The 18,963-nt window shown below is 61.6% G+C and overlaps 1 protein-coding gene across 1 annotated transcript; it reads right to left on the reverse strand.

Moving 5' to 3' along the window:
• Nucleotides 1–3,163: 3,163 nt before the first annotated feature.
• Nucleotides 3,164–17,430, reverse strand: UXT (ubiquitously expressed prefoldin like chaperone). The gene is made up of 6 exons (XM_062019834.1): nt 17,336–17,430; nt 15,481–15,562; nt 13,390–13,454; nt 6,515–6,622; nt 6,346–6,409; nt 3,164–3,336 (listed from the first exon to the last, which is right to left on the reverse strand). Exons 1-6 carry the CDS (start codon nt 17,398–17,400, stop codon nt 3,271–3,273), a joined length of 450 nt encoding a protein of 149 aa, XP_061875818.1. The 5' UTR covers nt 17,401–17,430; the 3' UTR covers nt 3,164–3,270.
• Nucleotides 17,431–18,963: the final 1,533 nt, after the last annotated feature.

Consider the following 18,963-nt stretch of genomic DNA (forward strand, 5'->3'; position numbering starts at 1 on the left):
TAACAACCCAAACAACCCCAAAACCACCCCAGATACCCCCAAACCAACCCTCAGACCCCTCAAACACACCCAGAACACCCCCAAACAACCCCAAAATGATCCAAAACAGCCCCAAAACACCCCCAGAACAACCCAAACAACCCCAAAATGACCCAAAACAACCCCAAAACACCCCCAGAACAACCCAAATACCCCCAAAATGACCCAAAACACCCCCAAAACAACCCAAACAACCCCAAAACCACCCCAGATACCCCCAAACCAACCCTCAGCCCCCTCAGACACCCCCAAAACACCCCCAAACAACCCCAAAATGATCCCAAACTGCTCCCAAACACCCTCAGAACAACCCAAATACCCCCAAAATGACCCAAAACACCCCCAGAACAACCCAAACAACCCCCCAAAACCACCCCAGATACCCCCAAACCAAACCTCAGACCCCTCAAACACACCCAGAACACCCCCAAACAACCCAAAATGATCCAAAACAGCCCCCAGAAACCCTCAGAACAACCCAAACAACCCCAAAATGACCCAAAACACCCCCAAAAACAACCCAAACAACCCCAAAATCACCCCAGATACCCCCAAACCAACCCTAAGCCCCCTCAAACACCCCCAAAACACCCCCAAACAACCCCAAAATGACCCCAAACAGCCCCCAAAACACCCCCAGAACAACCCAAACAACCCCAAAATGACCCAAAACACCCCCAAAACAACCCAAACAACCCCAAAACCACCCCAGATACCCCCAAACCAACCCTTGGTCCCCTCAAACACCCCTAAAACACCCCAAATCCACCCAAAATAGCCCCAAACATCCCCAAAACACCCCCAGAACAACCCAAACAACCCCAAAATGACCCAAAACACCCCCAGAACAACCCAAACAACTCCCCAAAACCACCCCAGATACCACCAAACCAAACCTCAGACCCCTCAAACACACCCAGAACACCCCCAAACAACCCCAAAATGATCCAAAACAGCCCCAAAAACCCTCAGAACAACCCAAATACCCCCAAAATGACCCCAAACACCCCCAGAACAACCCAAACAACCCCAAAACCACCCCAGATACCCCCAAACCAACCCTCAGCCCCCTCAGACACACCCAGAACACCCCCAAACAACCCCAAAATGATCCAAAACAGTCCCAAAACACCCCCAGAACAACCCAAATACCCCCAAAATGACCCAAAACACCCCCAAAACAACCCAAACAACCCCAAAACCACCCCAGATACCCCCAAACCAACCCTCAGCCCCCTCAGACACCCCCAAAACACCCCCAAACAACCCCAAAATGATCCAAAACTGCTCCCAAACACCCTCAGAACAACCCAAATACCCCCAAAATGACCCAAAACACCCCCAGAACAACCCAAACAACCCCCCAAAACCACCCCAGATACCCCCAAACCAACCCTCAGACCCCTCAAACACACCCAGAACACCCCCAAACAACCCCAAAATGGCCCAAAACAGCCCCCAAAAACCCTCAGAACAACCCAAACAACCCCAAAATGACCCAAAACATCCCCAGAACAACCCAAACAACCCCAAAACCATCTCAGATACCCCCAAACCAACCCTCAGCCCCCTCAAACACCCCCAAACAACCTCAAACAGCCCCAAAACAGCCCCAATTTACATCACATTTCCACTCTCTTTTACTCCAGATTTACACCACATTTACTCCACATTTACACCCCTTTTACTCCAGGTTTTCATCCCCTTTCACTCCAGATTTACTCCACATTTCCACCCTCTTTTACTCCAGATTTACTCCCTTCCAATCCCTTTTACTCCACTTTTCCCCCCCTTACTCTGGATTTACACCAGATTTACTCCACATTTCCATCCCCTTTTACTCCACATTTCCACTCTCTTCACTCCAGATTTACACCAGATTTACACCACACTTCCAATCCCTTTTACTCCACTTTTCCCCTCTCCTTACTCTGGATTTACACCCCTTTTACTCCAGATTTACACCCCCCTTACTCTGGATTCACACCAGATTTACTCCACATTTCCACTCTCTTCACTCCAGATTTACACCAGATTTACACCACACTTCCAATCCCTTTTACTCCACTTTTTCCCCCTCCTTACTCTGGATTTACACCCCTTTTACTCCAGGCTTTCATCCTCTTTTACTCTGGATTTACACCAGATTTACTCCACATTTCCATCCTCTTCACTCCAGATTTACTCCACACTTCCAATCCCTTTACTCCACTTTTTCCCCTTCCTTACTCTGGATTTACACTCCCCTTACTCTGGATTTACACCCCCCTTTTACTCCAGGCTTTCATCCTCTTTTACTCCGGATTTACACCACATTTCCACTCTCTTTTACTCCACATTTCCACTCTCTTCACTCCAGTTTTACACCAGATTTACTCCACACTTCCAATCCCTTTTACTCCACCTTCCCACTCCCTTTACTCCGGATTTACACCCCCTTTTACTCCAGGTTTCCATCCCCTCTTACTCCAGATTTACACCACATTTACTCCACACTTCCAACCCCTTTTACTCCACCTTCCTCCTCCCCTTAATCCAGATTCACACCCTTTTCACTCCAACTCCACATCCTTTATTGCCACACGTTTCACCCCACATTTACACCACCTTTACTCCACATTCCCATCCTCTTTCACTCCACATTTCCATCCCCTTCACTCCAGATTTACTCCACATTTACTCCACATTTCCACTCCCTTTTACTTCACCTTCCCACTCCCTTTACTCTGGATTGACACCCCCTTTTACTCCATGTTTTCACCCTTTCTTACTCCAGATTTACACCACATTTACTCCACACTCCCACCCCCTTTCACTCCACATTTCCATCCCCTTCACTCCAGATTTACTCCACATTTACTCCACATTCCCACTCCCTTTTACTCCACCTTCCCACTCCCTTTACTCTGGATTGACACCCCCTTTTACTCCATGTTTTCACCCCTTCTTACTCCAGATTTACTCCACACTCCCACCCCCTTTTACTCCAGGTTTCCATCCCCTCTCACTCCACATTTACTCCACATTCCCACCCCCTTTCACTCCAGGTTTCCATCCCCTCTCACTCCACATTTACACCCCTTTTACTCCACCTTCCCACTCCCCTTAATCCAGATTCACACCCTTTTCACTCCAACTCCACATCCTTTATTGCCACACGTTTCACCCCAGTTTTACACCCCTTTCCCTGCTCCTCTTCCCCCCTCCCTTCACTCCGGATTGACTCCACATTTACTCCAGGGTGGGACCCTCCGTGGCCGCCTCCAGCTCCTGCAGCCCCTGCAGCTCCCGCAGACCCTTTGGGGATGATGGAAGGGGGCGTGGCTTTAGGGGAGGGGGCGTGGCCTTTGTGGGGGCGTGGTTTAAGGGGAAGGGGCGTGATTTAGACGCGGGGTGTGGTCTAGGGGGGGCGTGGTTTGGGAAGGGGACGTGGTCTATGGGAGGGGGCGTGGTTTAAGGGGGAAGGGGCGTGGTTTAAGGGGAAGGGGGCGTGGTTTAAGGGGAAGGGGGGCGTGGTTTAAGGGGGAATAGGCGTGGTTTAAGGGGGAAGGGGCATGGTTGGGGAGAGGGTGGCCAATGGGAGCGGGCAGGACTTAGGACTAATGGGCGTGGCTTGAAACCAGGGGGCGTGGCTTTAGGGTTGGGGGGCGTGGCTTAGGACTAATGGGCCTGGGTTTAAAGTGGGGGTGTGGCTTAGGTAGGGGGCGTGGCTTTAGGACTGGGGTGTGGCTTAAGACTAGTGGGCGTGGCTTCCATATCAGGGGCATGGCTTGGGACTGGTGAATGTGGGTTTAGGTTTGGGGGGCGTGGCTTTGAGGGGGTTGGGGCGTGGCTTTGGGGTGGGCGTGGCTGTAAGGGTTGGGGCGTGGTTTCAGGGCTCATGGCGTGTCTTTGAGGTGAGGGGGCGTGGCTTCAGGGCTAGGGGCGTGGCTTTAGGGGAGGGGGCGTGACTTCGGGGCTGGGGGCGTGGCTTCAATGGGAGGGGGTGTGGCTTCCGGGCTACATGCATGGCTTAAAGGGCAGGAGGCGTAGCTTGGGGGCTGGGGGCGTGGCTTTAAGGGAGGGGGTGTGGCTTAGGACTAGGGGCGTGGCTTTAGGACTGGGGGCGTGGGTTTTAAAAGGGGGCGTGGCTTTAGGGGCTGGGGCGTGGTTTTAAGGGAGGGGGTGTGCCTTTGGGAGGGGGCGTGGCTTCAGGGGGATGTGGGCGTGGTTTTAAGGGAGGAGGCGTGGCTTCAGGGGCTGGGGCTTGGTTTTAAGGGAGGGGGCGTGGCTTAAGGGGATGTGGGCGTGGTTTTAAGGGAGGGGGCGTGGCTTTAGGGGCTGTGGGCGTGGTTTTAAGGGAGGGGGCGTGGCTTTAGGGGCTGTGGGCGTGGTTTTAAGGGAGGGGGCGTGGCTTTAGGGGCTGTGGGCGCGGTTTTAAGGGAGGGGGCGTGGCTTTAGGGGCTGTGGGCGTGGTTTTAAGGGAGGGGGCGTGGCTTTAGGGGCTGTGGGCGCGGTTTTAAGGGAGGAGGCGTGGCTTAAGGGGCTGGGGGCGTGGTTTTAAGGGAGGGGGCGTGGCTTAAGGGGCTGGGGACATGGTTTTAAGGGAGGGGGCGTGGCTTTAGGGGCTGGGGCGTGGTTTTAAGGGGGGTGGCTTTAGGGGCTAGGGGTGTGGCTTTAGGGGCTGGGGCGTGGCTTTGGGGCTGGGGGCGTGGCTTCAGGGCTAGGCTCTTGTCTTTAGGGGAGGGGGGCGTGGCTTTGGGGCTGAGGGCGTGGCTTTAGGACTAGGGGCGTGGCTTTAAGGGAGGGGGCGTGGCTTTAGTGAGTAGGGACGTGGTTTGGGGAGGGGCGTGGCTTTAGGGACTATGGGCGTGGCTTCGGGGCTGGGGGCGTGGCTTCAGGGCTAGGCTCGTGTCTTTAGGGGAGGGGGCGTGGCTTTAGTGGCTGGGGGCGTGGCTTTAGGGACTAGGGGCGTGGCTTTAGTGGATGGGGTGTGACTTTAGGGGCTGGGGCGACGCTTTAAGTGAGGGGGCGTGGCTTTAGGGGATGGGGGCGTGGCTTCAGGAGCTGGGGCGTGGCTTTAGTGGCTGGGGGCGTGGCTTTAGGGACAAGGGGCGTGTCTTTGGGGTGGGGGCGTAGCTTTAAGGGCTGGGATATGTCGTTAGGAGCTGGGGGCGTGGCTTCGGAAAGGGGGCGTGGCTTCGGGGGCGGGGGGCGTGGCTTCGGGGCTGGGGGCGTGGCTTTAAGGGGAGGGGTGTGTCTTTAAGGGGGCGTGGCTTTAGGGGCTAGGGGCGTGTCTTTGGGGAGGGGGCGTGGCTTCAGGGATGGGGCGTGGCTTTTTAAGGGGCGTGGCTTTAGTGCTAGGGGCGTGTCTTTGAGGGAGGGGCGTGGTTTTAGGGGCTGGGGGCGTGGTTTTAGGGGCTGGGGGCGTGGCTTTGGGGTGGGGGCGTGGCTTTAGGAGAGGGGGCGTGGCTTCGGGGCTAGCGATATGGCTTCAATGGGAGGGGGCGTGGCTTCAGGGCTACAGGCATGGCTTTAAGGGTAGGGGGCGTGGCTTCAGGGATGGGGGCGTGGCTTTTTAAGGGGCGTGGCTTTAGTGCGAGGGGCGTGTCTTTGAGGGACGGGCGTGGTTTTAGTGGCTAGGGGCGTGGCTTTAGGGGCTGGGGGCGTGGCTTTTGGGTGGGGGCGTGGCTTCGGGGCTAGGCTCCTGTCTTTATGGGCGGGGGCGTGTCTTTAGGGGCTAGTGCCATGTGTTTGAGGGGGCGTGGCTTCAGTGGCTGGGGGCGTGGCTTTAGTGGCTGGGGGCGTGGCTTTAGGGGCTGGGGCGTGGCTTTAAGTGAGGGGGCGTGGCTTTAGGGACTAGGGGCGTGGCTTTGAGGGAGGGGGCGTGACTTTAGTGGCCGGGGGCGTGGCTTCGGGGCTGGGGGCGTGGCTTTAAGGGGAGGGGGCGTGGCTTTAGGGGCAAGGGGGCGTGTCTTGGGGTAGGGGCGTGGCTTTAAGGGGAGGGGGCGTGGCTTTAGGGGCAAGGGGGCGTGTCTTTGGGGTGGGGGCGTGGCTTTAAGGGCTGGGATAGGGCTTTAGGAGCTGGGGGCGTGGCTTTTCAGGGAGGGGGCGTGGCTTTAGTGGCAGGGGGCGTGGCTTTGGGACTAAGGGCGTGTCTTTAAGGGAGGGGCGTGGCTTTAGGGGCTGGGGCGTGGCTTTAGGGGAGGGGGCGTGGCTTCAGGGCGGGGGCGTGGCTTCAGGGCTAGACTCGTGGGGTTTTTATAGGGGAGGGGGCGTGGCTTCGGGGGCTGGGGGCGTGTCTTTGAGCGGGGGGCGTGGCTTCACCTCCAGCACCAGGCGAATGTGAGCTCGGATCTTGGCGCTGTCCCGTGTCAGCGACTCCCCGAGGCTGGGACAGAGGCCAAAGGGTTAAACGAGGGGGGGGCGTGGCTTGTTGGGGGAGGGGGCGTGGCCTCCCCACGAGGGGGAGGAGCCTCAGGGGGAGGGTTGGAACCTCTCGAGGAAGCGGCTGCGGCGCTGCAGGTACCGAAGGGCCTCGGGCAGGGTCAGCTCAGCAAAGAAACCAAAGCCCAGGGACACGAAGATGCGATCGGGGGAGGGGCTGCGAGGCAGGGGGAGGGGTCAGAGAGGGGAGGGAAGGGTCGGGGGGGGGTCGTGGAGGGGGGGTTGGGGGGGTTTGGGGGGTGGGAAAGGGGGTTATTGGGGTGCCAGAGGGGTTTTGGGGGGACTTTGGGGGTCCTCGGGGAGGTTATTGGGGTGTTAAGGGGGATTTTGAGGTCATTTTGGGGGTCCTAGGGGGGGTTATTGGGGTCCCTGGGGGGTTCAGGGGGGCCTTTGGGGCTCATGGAGGGGACTATTGGGGTCCCAGAGGGGTTTTGGGGGGACTTTGGGGGTCCTGGGGGAGGTTATTGGGGTGTTAAGGGGGATTTTGAGGTCATTTTGGGGGTCCTAGGGGGGGTTATTGGGGTCTCAGAGGGGTTCTGGGGGGTGTTTGAGGGTCCTGGGGGAGGTTATTGGGGTCCCAGAGGGGTTCTGGGGGGACTTTGGGGGTCCTGGGGGAGGTTATTGGGGTCCCAGAGGGGTAATGAGGGGTGTTTGGGGGTCCAAGGGGAGGTTATTGGGGTGCCAGGGGGGTTTTGGGGGGTCTTTGTGGGGCCTGGGGGAGGTTATTGGGGTCCCAGGGGGGTTGTGGGGGGACTTTGAGGGGCCTGGGGGAGGTTATTGGGGTCCCAGAGGGATAATGGGGGGTGTTTGGGTGTTGAAGGGGAGGTTATTGGGGTCCCAGAAGGGTTCTGGGGGGACTTTGGGGGTTCTGGGGGAGGTTATTGGGATCCCAGAGAGGTTATTGGGGTGTTAAGGGGGATTTTGAGGTCATTTTGGGGATCCTGGGGGGCGTTATTGGGGTCCCAGAGGGGTTCTGGGGGGTGTTTGGGGGGCCTGGGGGAGGTTATTGGGGTGCCAGGGGAGTTCTGGGGGGTCTTTGAGGGTCCTGGGGGAGGTTATTGGGGTCCCAGAGGGGTAATGAGGGGTGTTTCGGGGTCCAAGGGGAGATTATTGGGGTCCCAGAGGGGTTCTGAGGGGTCTTTGGGGGTTCTGGGGGAGGTTATTGGGGTGCCAGAGGGGTTCTGGGGGGACTTTGGGGGTCCTGGGGGAGGTTATTGGGGTCCCAGAGGGGTTCTGGGGGGACTTTGGGGGTCCTGGGGGAGGTTATTGGGGTCCCAGGGGGGTTGTGGGGGGACTTTGAGGGGCCTGGGGGAGGTTATTGGGGTCCCAGAGGGATAATGGGGGGTGTTTGGGTGTTGAAGGGGAGGTTATTGGGGTCCCAGAAGGGTTCTGGGGGGACTTTGGGGGTTCTGGGGGAGGTTATTGGGGTCCCAGGGGGGTTCTGGGGGGTGTTTGGGGGTCCTGGGGGAGGTTATTGGGGTCCCTGGGAGGTTATTGAGTTGGGGGGCCTTAGGGGCTCGTGGAGGGGACTATTGGGGTCTCAGGGGGGTTCTGGGGGGACTTTGTGGGTCCTGAGGGAGGTTATTGGGGTGCCAGGGGAGTTCTGGGGGGTCTTTGAGGGTCCTGGCGGAGGTTATTGGGGTCCCAGAGGGGTAATGGGGGGTGTTTGGGGGTCGTGGGGGAGGTTATTGGGGTCCCAGAGGGATAATGGGGGGTGTTTGGGTGTTGAAGGGGAGGTTATTGGGGTCCCAGAAGGGATCTGGGGGGACTTTGGGGCTCCAGGGGGAGGTTATTGGGATCCCAGAGAGGTTATTGGGGTGTTAAGGGGGATTTTGAGGTCAATTTGGGGGTCCTAGGGGGGGTTATTGGGGTCTCAGAGGGGTTCTGGGGGGACTTTGGGGGTCCTGAGGGAGGTTATTGGGGTGCCAGGGGAGTTCTGGGGGGTCTTTGAGGGTCCTGGGGGAGGTTATTGGGGTCTCAGAGGGGTTTTGGGGGGACTTTGGGGGTCCCAGAGGGGTTATTGGGGTGCTAAGGGGGATTTTGAGGTCATTTTGGGGGTCCTAGCTGGGGTTATTGGGGTCCCTGGGGGGTTCAGGGGGGCCTTTGGGGCTCATGGAGGGGACTATTGGGGTCCCAGAGGGGTTTTGGGGGGACTTTGGGGGTCCTGGGGGAGGTTATTGGGGTGTTAAGGGGGATTTTGAGGTCATTTTGGGGGTCCTAGGGGGGGTTATTGGGGTCTCAGAGGGGTTCTGGGGGGACTTTGGGGGTCCTGGGGGAGGTTATTGGGGTGCCAGGGGAGTTCTGGGGGGTCTTTGAGGGTCCTGGGGGAGGTTATTGGGGTCCCAGAGGGATAATGGGGGGTGTTTGGGGGTCCTGGGGGAGGTTATTGGGGTCCTAGAGCAGTTTTGGGGGGACTTTGGGGGTTCTGGGGGAGGTTATTGGGGTCCCAGAGAGGTTATTGGGGTGTTAAGGGGGATTTTGAGGTCATTTTGGGGGTCCTAGGGGGGGTTATTGGGGTCCTAGAGCAGTTTTGGGGGGACTTTGGGGGTCCTGGGGGAGGTTATTGGGGTCCCAGAGGGGTAATGGGGGGTGTTTGGGGGTCGTGGGGGAGGTTATTGGGGTCCCAGAGGGGTTCTGGGGGGTCTTTGAGGGTCCTGGGGGAGGTTATTGGGGTCCCAGGGGGGTCCTGGGGGGTGTTTGGGGGTTCTGGGGGAGATTATTGGGGTCCCAGGGAGGTTATTGAGTTGTTAAGGGTGTGTTTGGAGTCATTTTGGGGGTCCTGGGGGAGGTTACTGGGGTCCCAGAGGGGTAATGGGGGGTGTTTGAGGGGCCTGGGGGAGGTTATTGGGGTCCCAGAGGGGTTCTGGGGGGTGTTTGGGGGGCCTGGGGGAGGTTATTGGGGTCCCAGAGGGGTTTTGGGGGGTCTTTGGGGGTCCTGGGGGAGGTTATTGGGGTCCCAGAGGGATAATGGGGGGTGTTTGGGTGTTGAAGGGGAGGTTATTGGGGTCCCAGAAGGGTTCTGGGGGGACTTTGGGGCTCCAGGGGGAGGTTATTGGGATCCCAGAGAGGTTATTGGGGTGTTAAGGGGGATTTTGAGGTCATTTTGGGGGTCCTAGGGGGGGTTATTGGGGTCTCAGAGGGGTTCTGGGGGGACTTTGGGGGTCCTGAGGGAGGTTATTGGGGTGCCAGGGGAGTTCTGGGGGGTCTTTGAGGGTCCTGGGGGAGGTTATTGGGGTCTCAGAGGGGTTTTGGGGGGACTTTGGGGGTCCCAGGGAGGTTATTGGGGTGTTAAGGGGGATTTTGAGGTCATTTTGGGGGTCCTAGGGGGGGTTATTGGGGTCCCTGGGGGGTTCAGGGGGGCCTTTGGGGCTCATGGAGGGGACTATTGGGGTCCCAGAGGGGTTTTGGGGGGACTTTGGGGGTCCTGGGGGAGGTTATTGGGGTGTTAAGGGGGATTTTGAGGTCATTTTGGGGGTCCTAGGGGGGGTTATTGGGGTCTCAGAGGGGTTCTGGGGGGTGTTTGAGGGTCCTGGGGGAGGTTATTGGGGTCCCAGAGGGGTTCTGGGGGGACTTTGGGGGTCCTGGGGGAGGTTATTGGGGTCCCAGAGGGGTAATGAGGGGTGTTTGGGGGTCCAAGGGGAGGTTATTGGGGTGCCAGGGGGGTTTTGGGGGGTCTTTGTGGGGCCTGGGGGAGGTTATTGGGGTCCCAGGGGGGTTGTGGGGGGACTTTGAGGGGCCTGGGGGAGGTTATTGGGGTCCCAAAGGGATAATGGGGGGTGTTTGGGTGTTGAAGGGGAGGTTATTGGGGTCCCAGGGGGGTTTTGGGGGGACTTTGGGGGTTCTGGGGGAGGTTATTGGGGTCCCAGGGGGGTTCTGGGGGGTGTTTGGGGGTCCTGGGGGAGGTTATTGGGGTCCCTGGGAGGTTATTGAGTTGGGGGGCCTTAGGGGCTCGTGGAGGGGACTATTGGGGTCTCAGGGGGGTTCTGGGGGGACTTTGTGGGTCCTGAGGGAGGTTATTGGGGTGCCAGGGGAGTTCTGGGGGGTCTTTGAGGGTCCTGGCGGAGGTTATTGGGGTCCCAGAGGGGTAATGGGGGGTGTTTGGGGGGCCTGGGGGAGGTTATTGGGGTGCCAGGGGGGTTTTGGGGGGACTTTGGGGGTTCTGGGGGAGGTTATTGGGGTCCCAGAGGGGTTCTGGGGGGTCTTTGAGGGGCCTGGGGGAGGTTATTGGGGTCCCAGAGGGATAATGGGGGGTGTTTGGGGGGCCTGAGGGATGTTATTGGGGTCCCAGGGGGGTTCTGGGGGGTCTTTGAGGGGCCTGGGGGAGGTTATTGGGGTCCCAGAGGGATAATGGGGGGTGTTTGGGTGTTGAAGGGGAGGTTATTGGGGTCCCAGAAGGGTTCTGGGGGGACTTTGGGGCTCCAGGGGGAGGTTATTGGGATCCCAGAGAGGTTATTGGGGTGTTAAGGGGGATTTTGAGGTCACTTTGGGGGTCCTGGGGGGCGTTATTGGGGTCCCAGAGGGGTTCTGGGGGGTGTTTGGGGGGCCTGGGGGAGGTTATTGGGGTCCCAGAGGGGTAATGGGGGGTGTTGGGGGGTCCTGGGGGAGGTTATTGGGGTGCCAGGGGGGTAATGGGGGGTGTTTGGGGGTCCTGGGGGAGGTTATTGGGGTCCCAGAGGGGTAATGGGGGGTGTTTGGGGGTTCTGGGGAAGGTTATTGGGGTCCCAGGGGGGTTTTGGGGGGACTTTGGGGGTTCTGGGGGAGGTTATTGGGGTCCCAGGGGGGTTCTGGGGGGTGTTTGGGGGGCCTGGGGGAGGTTATTGGGGTCCCAGAGGGATAATGGGGGGTGTTTGGGGGTCCAAGGGGAGGTTATTGGGGTACCAAAGGGGTTCTGGGGGGTGTTTGGGGGGCCTGGGGGAGGTTATTGGGGTCCCAGAGGGGATCTGGGGGGTGTTTTGCGGTCCTGGGGGAGGTTATTGGGGTGCCAGGAGGGTAATGGGGGTATTTGGGGGTCCAAGGGGAGGTTATTGGGGTCCCAGGGGGGATCTGGGGGGTGTTTTGGGGTCCTGGGGGAGGTTATTGGGGTGCCAGGAGGGTAATGGGGGTATTTGGGGGTCCAAGGGGAGGTTATTGGGGTCCCAGGGGGGTAATGGGGGGTGTTTGGGGGTCCCAGAAGGGTTCTGGGGGGTCTTTGGGGGTCCTGAGGGAGGTTATTGGGGTCCCAGAGGAGTAATTGGGGTGCTAAGGGGGACTTTGGGGTCATTTTGGGGGTCCTGGGGGGGTTATTGGGGTCCCAGAGACTGATTTTGGGTCCCCAGGGTGTGTTTTGGGGGTGCCAGGGGCAGTTTTGGGGCTCCCTTAGTGTGTTTTGGGGGTCCCAGGGTCAGTTTTGGGGTCCCTGGGTGTGTTTTGGGGTCCCTGGGTGTGTTTTGGGGGTCCCTGGGTGTGTTTTGGGGCTCCCTGGGTGAGTTTTGGGGCTCCCTGGGGCAGTTTTGGGGCTCCCTGGGTGAGTTTTGAGGGTGCTAGGGTCAGTTTTGGGGGTCCCAGGGTGTGTTTTGGGGCTCCCAGGGGCAGTTTTGGGGTCCCAGGGGCAGGTTTGGAGGTGCCAGGGGAAGGTTTGGGGGTCCCAGGGTGAGTTTTGGGACTCCCTGGGTGTGTTTTGGGGACCCTGGGTGTGTTTTGGGGCTCCCTTGGTGAGTTTTGGGGCTCCCTGGGTCAGTTTTGGGGTGCCAGGGTCAGTTTTGGGGTCCCTGGGTGTGTTTTGGGGCTCCCAGGGGCAGTTTTGGGATCCCAGGGGCAGGTTTGGGGGTGCCAGGGGAAGGTTTGGGGGTCTCAGGGTGAGTTTTGGGGCTCCCTGGGTGTGTTTTGGGACTCCCTGGGTCAGTTTTGGGGCTCCCTTGGTGAGTTTTGGGGCTCCCTGGGTGAGTTTTGGGGCTCCCTGGGTGTGTTTTGGGGTCCCTGGGTGTGTTTTGGGACTCCCTGGGTGTGTTTTGGGGGTCCCTGGGTGGGTTTTGGGGCTCCCTGGGTGTGTTTTGGGGTCCCTGGGTGGGTTTTGGGGCTCCCAGGGGCAGTTTTGGGGTCCCAGGAGCAGGTTTGGGGGTGCCAGGGGAAGGTTTGGAGGTCTCAGGGTGAGTTTTGGGACTCTCTGCGTGTGTTTTGGGGCTCCCAGGGGCAGTTTTGGGGGTCCCAGGGGCAGTTTTGGGGCTCCCTGGGTCAGTTTTGGGGTCCCAGGGGCAGTTTTGGGGGTCCCAGGGGCAGTTTTGGGGCTCCCTGGGTGTGTTTTGGGGTCCCTGGGTGTGTTTTGGAGCTCCCTTGGTGAGTTTTGGGGCTCTCTGGGTGTGTTTTGGGGGTGCTAGGGTCAGTTTTGGGGCTCCCTGGGTCAGTTTTGGGGGTCCCAGGGGCAGTTTTGGGGCTCCCTGGGTGAGTTTTGGGGCTCCCAGGGGCAGTTTTGGGGGTCCCAGGGGCAGTTTTGGGACTCCCTTGGTGAGTTTTGGGGCTCCCTGGGTCAGTTTTGGGGGTGCTAGGGGCAGTTTTGGGGGTCCCAGGGGCAGTTTTGGGGCTCCCTGGGTGTGTTTTGGGGTCCCTGGGTGTGTTTTGGGGCTCCCTTGGTGAGTTTTGGGGCTCTCTGGGTGTGTTTTGGGGGTGCTAGGGTCAGTTTTGGGGCTCCCTGGGTCAGTTTTGGGGGTCCCTGGGTGTGTTTTGGGGCTCCCTGGGTCAGTTTTGGGGTCCCTGGGTGAGTTTTGGGGCTCCCTGGGTCAGTTTTGGGGCTCCCAGAGTGTGTTTTGGGGCTCCCTGGGTGTGTTTTGGGGCTCCCTGGGTCAGTTTTGGGGCTCCCTGGGTGTGTTTTGGGGGTGTCAGGGTCAGTTTTGGGGGTCCCAGGATGGATTTTGGGGTGCCAGGGGCAGTTTTGGGGTCCCCCCCACTCACACTTCAGCCGTGACGAAGAAGTTACAGCCCAGATCCACTTGTGTCCGCCAGGGGGCGCCCTCGGCCTGTGCTCTGATATCAGCACCCCAAAACCCACCCTGGGGCCCCCCAAAACCTCACCCTGGCACCCCAAAACCTCCCCTGGCATCCCAAAACCCACCTGGGACCCCAAAACCCACCCTGGGACCCCCAAAATCCACCTGGGACCTCCAAAATCCACCTGGGACCCCCCAAAACCTCACCCTGGCACCCCAAAACCTCCCCAGCACCCCAAAACCCACCTGGGACCCCTCAAAACTCACCCTGGGGCCCCCCAAAACCTACCCTGGGAGCCCCAAAACTCACCCTGGCACCCCAAAACTCGCCCTGGCACCCCAAAACCTCCCCTGGGACCCCCAAAATCCACCTGGGACCCCCCAAAACCCACCTAAGACCCCCCAAAATCCACTCTGGGACACCAAAACACACCCAGGGACCCCCAAAACACACCCTGGCACCCCAAAACCTTCCCAGTGACCCCCAAAACTCACCCTGGCACCCCAAAACACACCCTGGGACCCCCAAAACCCACCCTGGGACCCCAAAACACACCCTGGCACCCCAAAATCCACCCTGGGAGCCCAAAACCTTCCCAGTGACCCCCAAAACTCACCCTGGCACCCCAAAACCCACCCTGGGACCCCCAAAATCCACCCTGGCACCCCAAAACACACCCTGGGACCCCCCAAAACACCCCCCAGAACCCCCCAAACCCACCCTGGGACCCCCAAAATCCATCTGAAACCCCCCAAAACCCACACTGGGACCCCCAAAAGCCCCCTTGGCACCCCAAAACTGCCCTTGGCACCCCAAAACCCATCCTGAGACCCCCCCCAAACTCACCCCTTGACCCCCAAACCCTTAAGCCCCGCCCCCTGTGAGACCACGCCCCCTCCCCGAGGCCACGCCCCCTCCACAACCCACCTTATTCTTAAGTCGCGCCCAAACCACGCCCCCTTCCTCGAAGCCACGCCCCCCTCCCCGAGGCCACGCCCCCTCCCCAACCCACCTTATTTCCCCTCAAGTCGCGCCCAAACCACGCCCCCTCCTCGAGGCCACGCCCCCTCCTCGAGGCCACGCCCCCTCCACCAACCCACCTCATTCTTCCCCCTCCTTAAGCCGTGCCCCCAAACCACGCCCCTCCCCGAGGCCACGCCCCCTCCACAACCCACCTCATTCTCCCCCCTCCTTAAGCCGAGCCCAAACCACGCCCCCTTCCCCGAGGCCACGCCCCCTCCCCAACCCACCGCATTCTTCCCCCTCCTTAAGCCGTGCCCCCTCCCAAACCACGCCCCCTCCCCCGAAGCCACGCCCCCTCCACCAACTCACCTAATTCTTCCCCTTCTTAAGCCCCGCCCAAACCACGCTCCCTTCCTCGAGGCCACGCCCCCTCCCCAACCCACCTCACTCTTCCCCTCCTCGAAGCCACGCCCCTCCCCTCGAAGCCACGCCCCTCCCCAACCCACCTATCTCTTCCCTCCTTAGGCCACGCCCCCTCCCAAACCACGCCCCCTCCCCGAGGCCACGCCCCCTCACCAACCCACCCCATTCTTCCCCTCCTCGAAGCCCCGCCCCTCCCTCGAGGCCACGCCCCCTCCCCGAAGCCACGCCCCCTCCCCCAAGACCACGCCCTTCCCTACCAACCCACTTCCCCCTCCTTAAGTAAAGCAAACCACGCCCCTCCTCGAAGCCCCGCCCCCTCCCCGAAGCCACGCCCCATCCCCGAGGCCACGCCCCCTCCCCGAGGCCACGCCCCCTCCCCCGAGGCCACGCCCCCCTCCCCGAAGCCACGCCCCCAGGCCACACCCCCTCCACCAACCCACCTCATTCTTCCCCCTTCTTAAGCCGCGTCCAAACCACGCCCCCTCCCCGAAGCCACGCCCCCTCCCCGAGGCCACGCCCCCCAGGCCACACCACCAACCCACCTCATTCTTCCCCCCCCTTAAGCCGTGCCCCCTCCCAAACCACGCCCCCTCCTCGAATCACCGCCCACTCCTCGAGGCCACGCCCCCTCCCCCGAAGCCACGCCCCCTCCCCCGAGGCCCCGCCCACCTGCAGGCGCTGCAGGGCAGCCTGGAGCTGCAGCACCTCCCCCTGCTGGGCGCACACGGCCTCCCGCTGCTCCTGCAGCCGCCTGGAGGGGGCGCCCTTCAACGGGGGGGGCGGGGCTTCGGGGGGCTGGGGGAGGGGCTTCGGGTGGGGGGTGGGGGAAGAGGAGGAGGGGGCGTGGTCAGGGGTGGTGGCGGGGCTAGAGTGGGGGCGGGGCTTAAGGGAGGGGGCGTGGCCAAGGCGCAGCACATGCTGAGTCGAGAGTGGGCGTGTCCAGGGAAAAGGGGCGTGGTCTGAGGAGGGGGCGTGGCTTAAGGGAGGGGGCGTGGTCTCGGCGCGGTGACTATCGAGGGTCTGCGTGATTGTGGGCGTGGCCAGTGGGAGGGGGCGTGGCCTCGGGGAGCGGGGGCGTGGCTTAAGGGAGAGGCTGCGGCCTTCAATGGAGGGGGCGTGGCCTCGCCGCAGCGTGTCTATGGAGGGGTCGAGTGTGGGCGTGGCCAGCGGGAAGGGGCGTGGCTTAAGGGGGCGTGGCCTCGGAGCGGGGGTCTATTGGGGAGCCAAGTGTGGGCGTGGCCAGCAGGAAGGGGGCGTGGCCAGAGGGAAGGGGGCGTGGCATCTTTGGATGGGCGTGTCTTAGGGGAGGGGGCGTGGCCTCGCAGCGGCGTGTCTATGGAGGGCCTCGTGTGTGGGCGTGGCCAGCGTTAAAGGGGCGTGGCCTCGGGGGCGTGGCTTGAGGGAGGGGGCGTGGTCTCACTGCAATGTTTATGGAGGGTCGGCTGTGGGCGTGGCCAGCGAAGGCGAGGTCTCGGGGCGGAGGCGTGGCTTAAGGGAGGGGGCGTGGCCTCACCGCAATGTCTACGGAGGGGTCAGGTGTGGGCGTGGCCAGCGGGAAGGGGGCGTGGCCTCGGGGATCCGGGGCGTGGCTTCAGGGAGGGGGCGTGGCTTGGGGAGGGGGCGGAGCCGACGGGCGCCGCGGAGCCAATGAGAGGCGCGGCTCGGGGTCCCGGGGGCGGGGTCTGGGGTCCGTGGGGCGGGGTTTGGGGTCCGTGGGGCGGGGTTTGGGGTCCCGGGGGGCGGGGTCTGGGGTCCCGGGGGGCGGGGTCTGGGGTCCCGGGGTTTGGGGTCCCGGGGGCGGGGTTTGGGGTCCCGGGGGGCGGGGTCTGGGGTCCCGGGGTTTGGGGTCCCGGGGGCGGGGTTTGGGGTCCCGGGGGGCGGGGTTTCGGGTCCCGGGGGGCGGGGTTTGGGGTCCCGGGAGCGGGGTTTGGGGTCCCGGGGGCGGGGTTTGGGGTCCCGGGGGGCGGGGTTTGGGGTCCCGGGGGCGGGGTCTGGGGTCCAGGGAGCGGGGTTTGGGGTCCCGGGGGCGGGGTTTGGGGTCCCGGGGGCGGGGTCTGGGGTCCAGGGAGCGGGGTTTGGGGTCCCGGGGGCGGGGTTTGGGGTCCCGGGGGCGGGGTCTGGGGTCCCGGGAGCGGGGTTTGGGGTCCCGGGGGCGGGGTTTAGGGTCCGTGGGGCGGGGTTTGGGGTCCCGGGGGCGGGGCTTGGGGTCCCGGGGGCGGGGTCTGGGGTCCCGGGAGCGGGGTTTGGGGTCCCGGGGGCGGGGTTTGGGGTCCGGGGGGCGGGGTTTGTGGTCCGGGGGGCGGGGTCTGGGGTCCCGGGGGCGGGGTTTGGGGTCCCGGGGGTGGGATTTGGGGTCCCGGGGTCTGGGGTCCCGGGGGCGGGGTCTGGGGTCCCGGGGGGCGGGGTCCCGGGGGCGGGGTCTGGGGTCCCGGGGGCGGGGGGTCCCGGGGGGCGGGGTCTGGGGTCCGTGGGGCGGGGTTTGGGGGTCCCGGGGGGCGGGGCCGCGGCGGGTGACGTCACGCACCGGAGGTCGCGCTGCAGCACGTCGCTCACGAAGGCCTCGTAGCGCTGCGTCTTGGGCGCCGCCATCGCGGCCTGGCCCCGCCCCGCCGCTGACGTCAGCCACGCGCGACGGAAGTGACGGCGCGCTCCCGTGACGTCACTTCCGCCGCCGCCGCGGAAAGGGGTTGGGACGGCTCCGGGAGAGCGGGGGGAGGCGCCAAGGCCTCAGAGGGGCCTGAACACCCCCCTATACGGCTCTGTAGGGGCACAGACCCCCCTTATACAGCTCTATGTGGGTCTATAGGGGCCCTGCCAGCTCTATAGGGGCCAAAGACCCCCCTGTACAGCTCTATAGGGGCCAAAGACCCCCTTATACAGCTCTGTGGGCTCTATAGGGGCCCTACCAGCTCTATAGGGGCCAGAAGACCCCACTTATACAGCTCTATGGGCTCTATAGGGGCCAAAGACCCCCCTGTACAGCTCTATAGGGGCCATAATACCCCCTTATACAGCTCTGTGGGGTCTATAGGGTCCTTGCCAGCTCTATAGGGGCCAAAGACCCCCATGTACAGCTCTATAGGGGCCATAAGACCCCCTTATACAGCTCTATGGGCTCTATAGGGGCCCTGCCAGCTCTATAGGGGCCAAAGACCCCCCTGTACAGCTCTATAGGGGCCAAAGACCCCCCTGTACAGCTCTATAGGGGCCATAAGACCCCCATATACAGCTCTGTGGGCTCTATAGGGGCCCTGCCAGCTCTATAGGGGCCATAAGACCCCCTTATACAGCTCTATGGGTCTCTATGGGGGCCCTGCCAGATCTATAGGGGCCAAAGACCCCCCTGTACAGCTCTATAGGGGCCATAAGACCCCCTTATACAGCTCTATGGGCTCTATAGGGGCCCTGCCAGCTCTATAGGGGCCAAAGACCCCCCTGTACAGCTCTATAGGGGCCAAAGACCCCCCTTATACAGCTCTATGGGGGTCTACAGGGGCCCTGCCAGCTCTATAGGGGCCAAAAACCCCCTTGTACAGCTCTATAGGGGCCATAAGACCCCCTTATACAGCTCTGTGGGGCTATAGGGGCCCTGCCAGCTCTATAGGGGCCATAAGACCCCCCTTATACAGCTCTATAGGGGCCAAAGACTCCCCTGTACAGCTCTATAGGGGCCATAAGACCCCCTTATACAGCTCTATGGGTCTCTATGGGGGCCCTGCCAGCTCTATAGGGGCCAAAGACCCCCATGTACAGCTCTATAGGGGCCAAAGACCCCCTTATACAGCTCTGTGGGCTCTATAGGGGCCCTGCCAGCTCTATAGGGGCCAAAGACCCCCCTGTACAGCTCTATAGGGGCCAAAGACCCCCTTATACAGCTCTATGGGCTCTACAGGGTCCCTGCCAGCTCTATAGGGGCCAAAGACCCCCTTATACAGCTCTATGGGCTCTATAGGGGCCCTGCCAGCTCTATAGGGGCCAAAGACCCCCTTATACAGCTCTATAGGGGCCAAAGACTCCCCTGTACAGCTCTATAGGGGGCCATAAGACCCCCTTATACAGCTCTGTGGGCTCTATAGGGGCCCTGCCAGCTCTATAGGGGCCAAAGACCCCCCTGTACAGCTCTATAGGGGCCAAAGACCCCCTTATACAGCT

Source organism: Colius striatus, unplaced genomic scaffold (assembly GCF_028858725.1).
Source record: "Colius striatus isolate bColStr4 unplaced genomic scaffold, bColStr4.1.hap1 scaffold_210, whole genome shotgun sequence".
In the NCBI taxonomy this organism is placed as follows: Eukaryota; Metazoa; Chordata; class Aves; order Coliiformes; family Coliidae; genus Colius; species Colius striatus.

Bases quoted from the DNA above. Each gene is read 5' to 3' on its own strand.
- UXT (XM_062019834.1), bottom strand. From the start codon at position 17,400: ATGGCGGCGCCCAAGACGCAGCGCTACGAGGCCTTCGTGAGCGACGTG. The intron at 15,563-17,335 runs GTGCGTGACGTC...CGCCCCCTCCAG, and splicing joins GTGCTGCAGCGCGACCTCCG to GCGGCTGCAGGAGCAGCGGG. The intron at 6,410-6,514 runs GTTCCAACCCTC...CCTCTGTCCCAG, and splicing joins CGCAGCCGCTTCCTCGAGAG to CCTCGGGGAGTCGCTGACAC.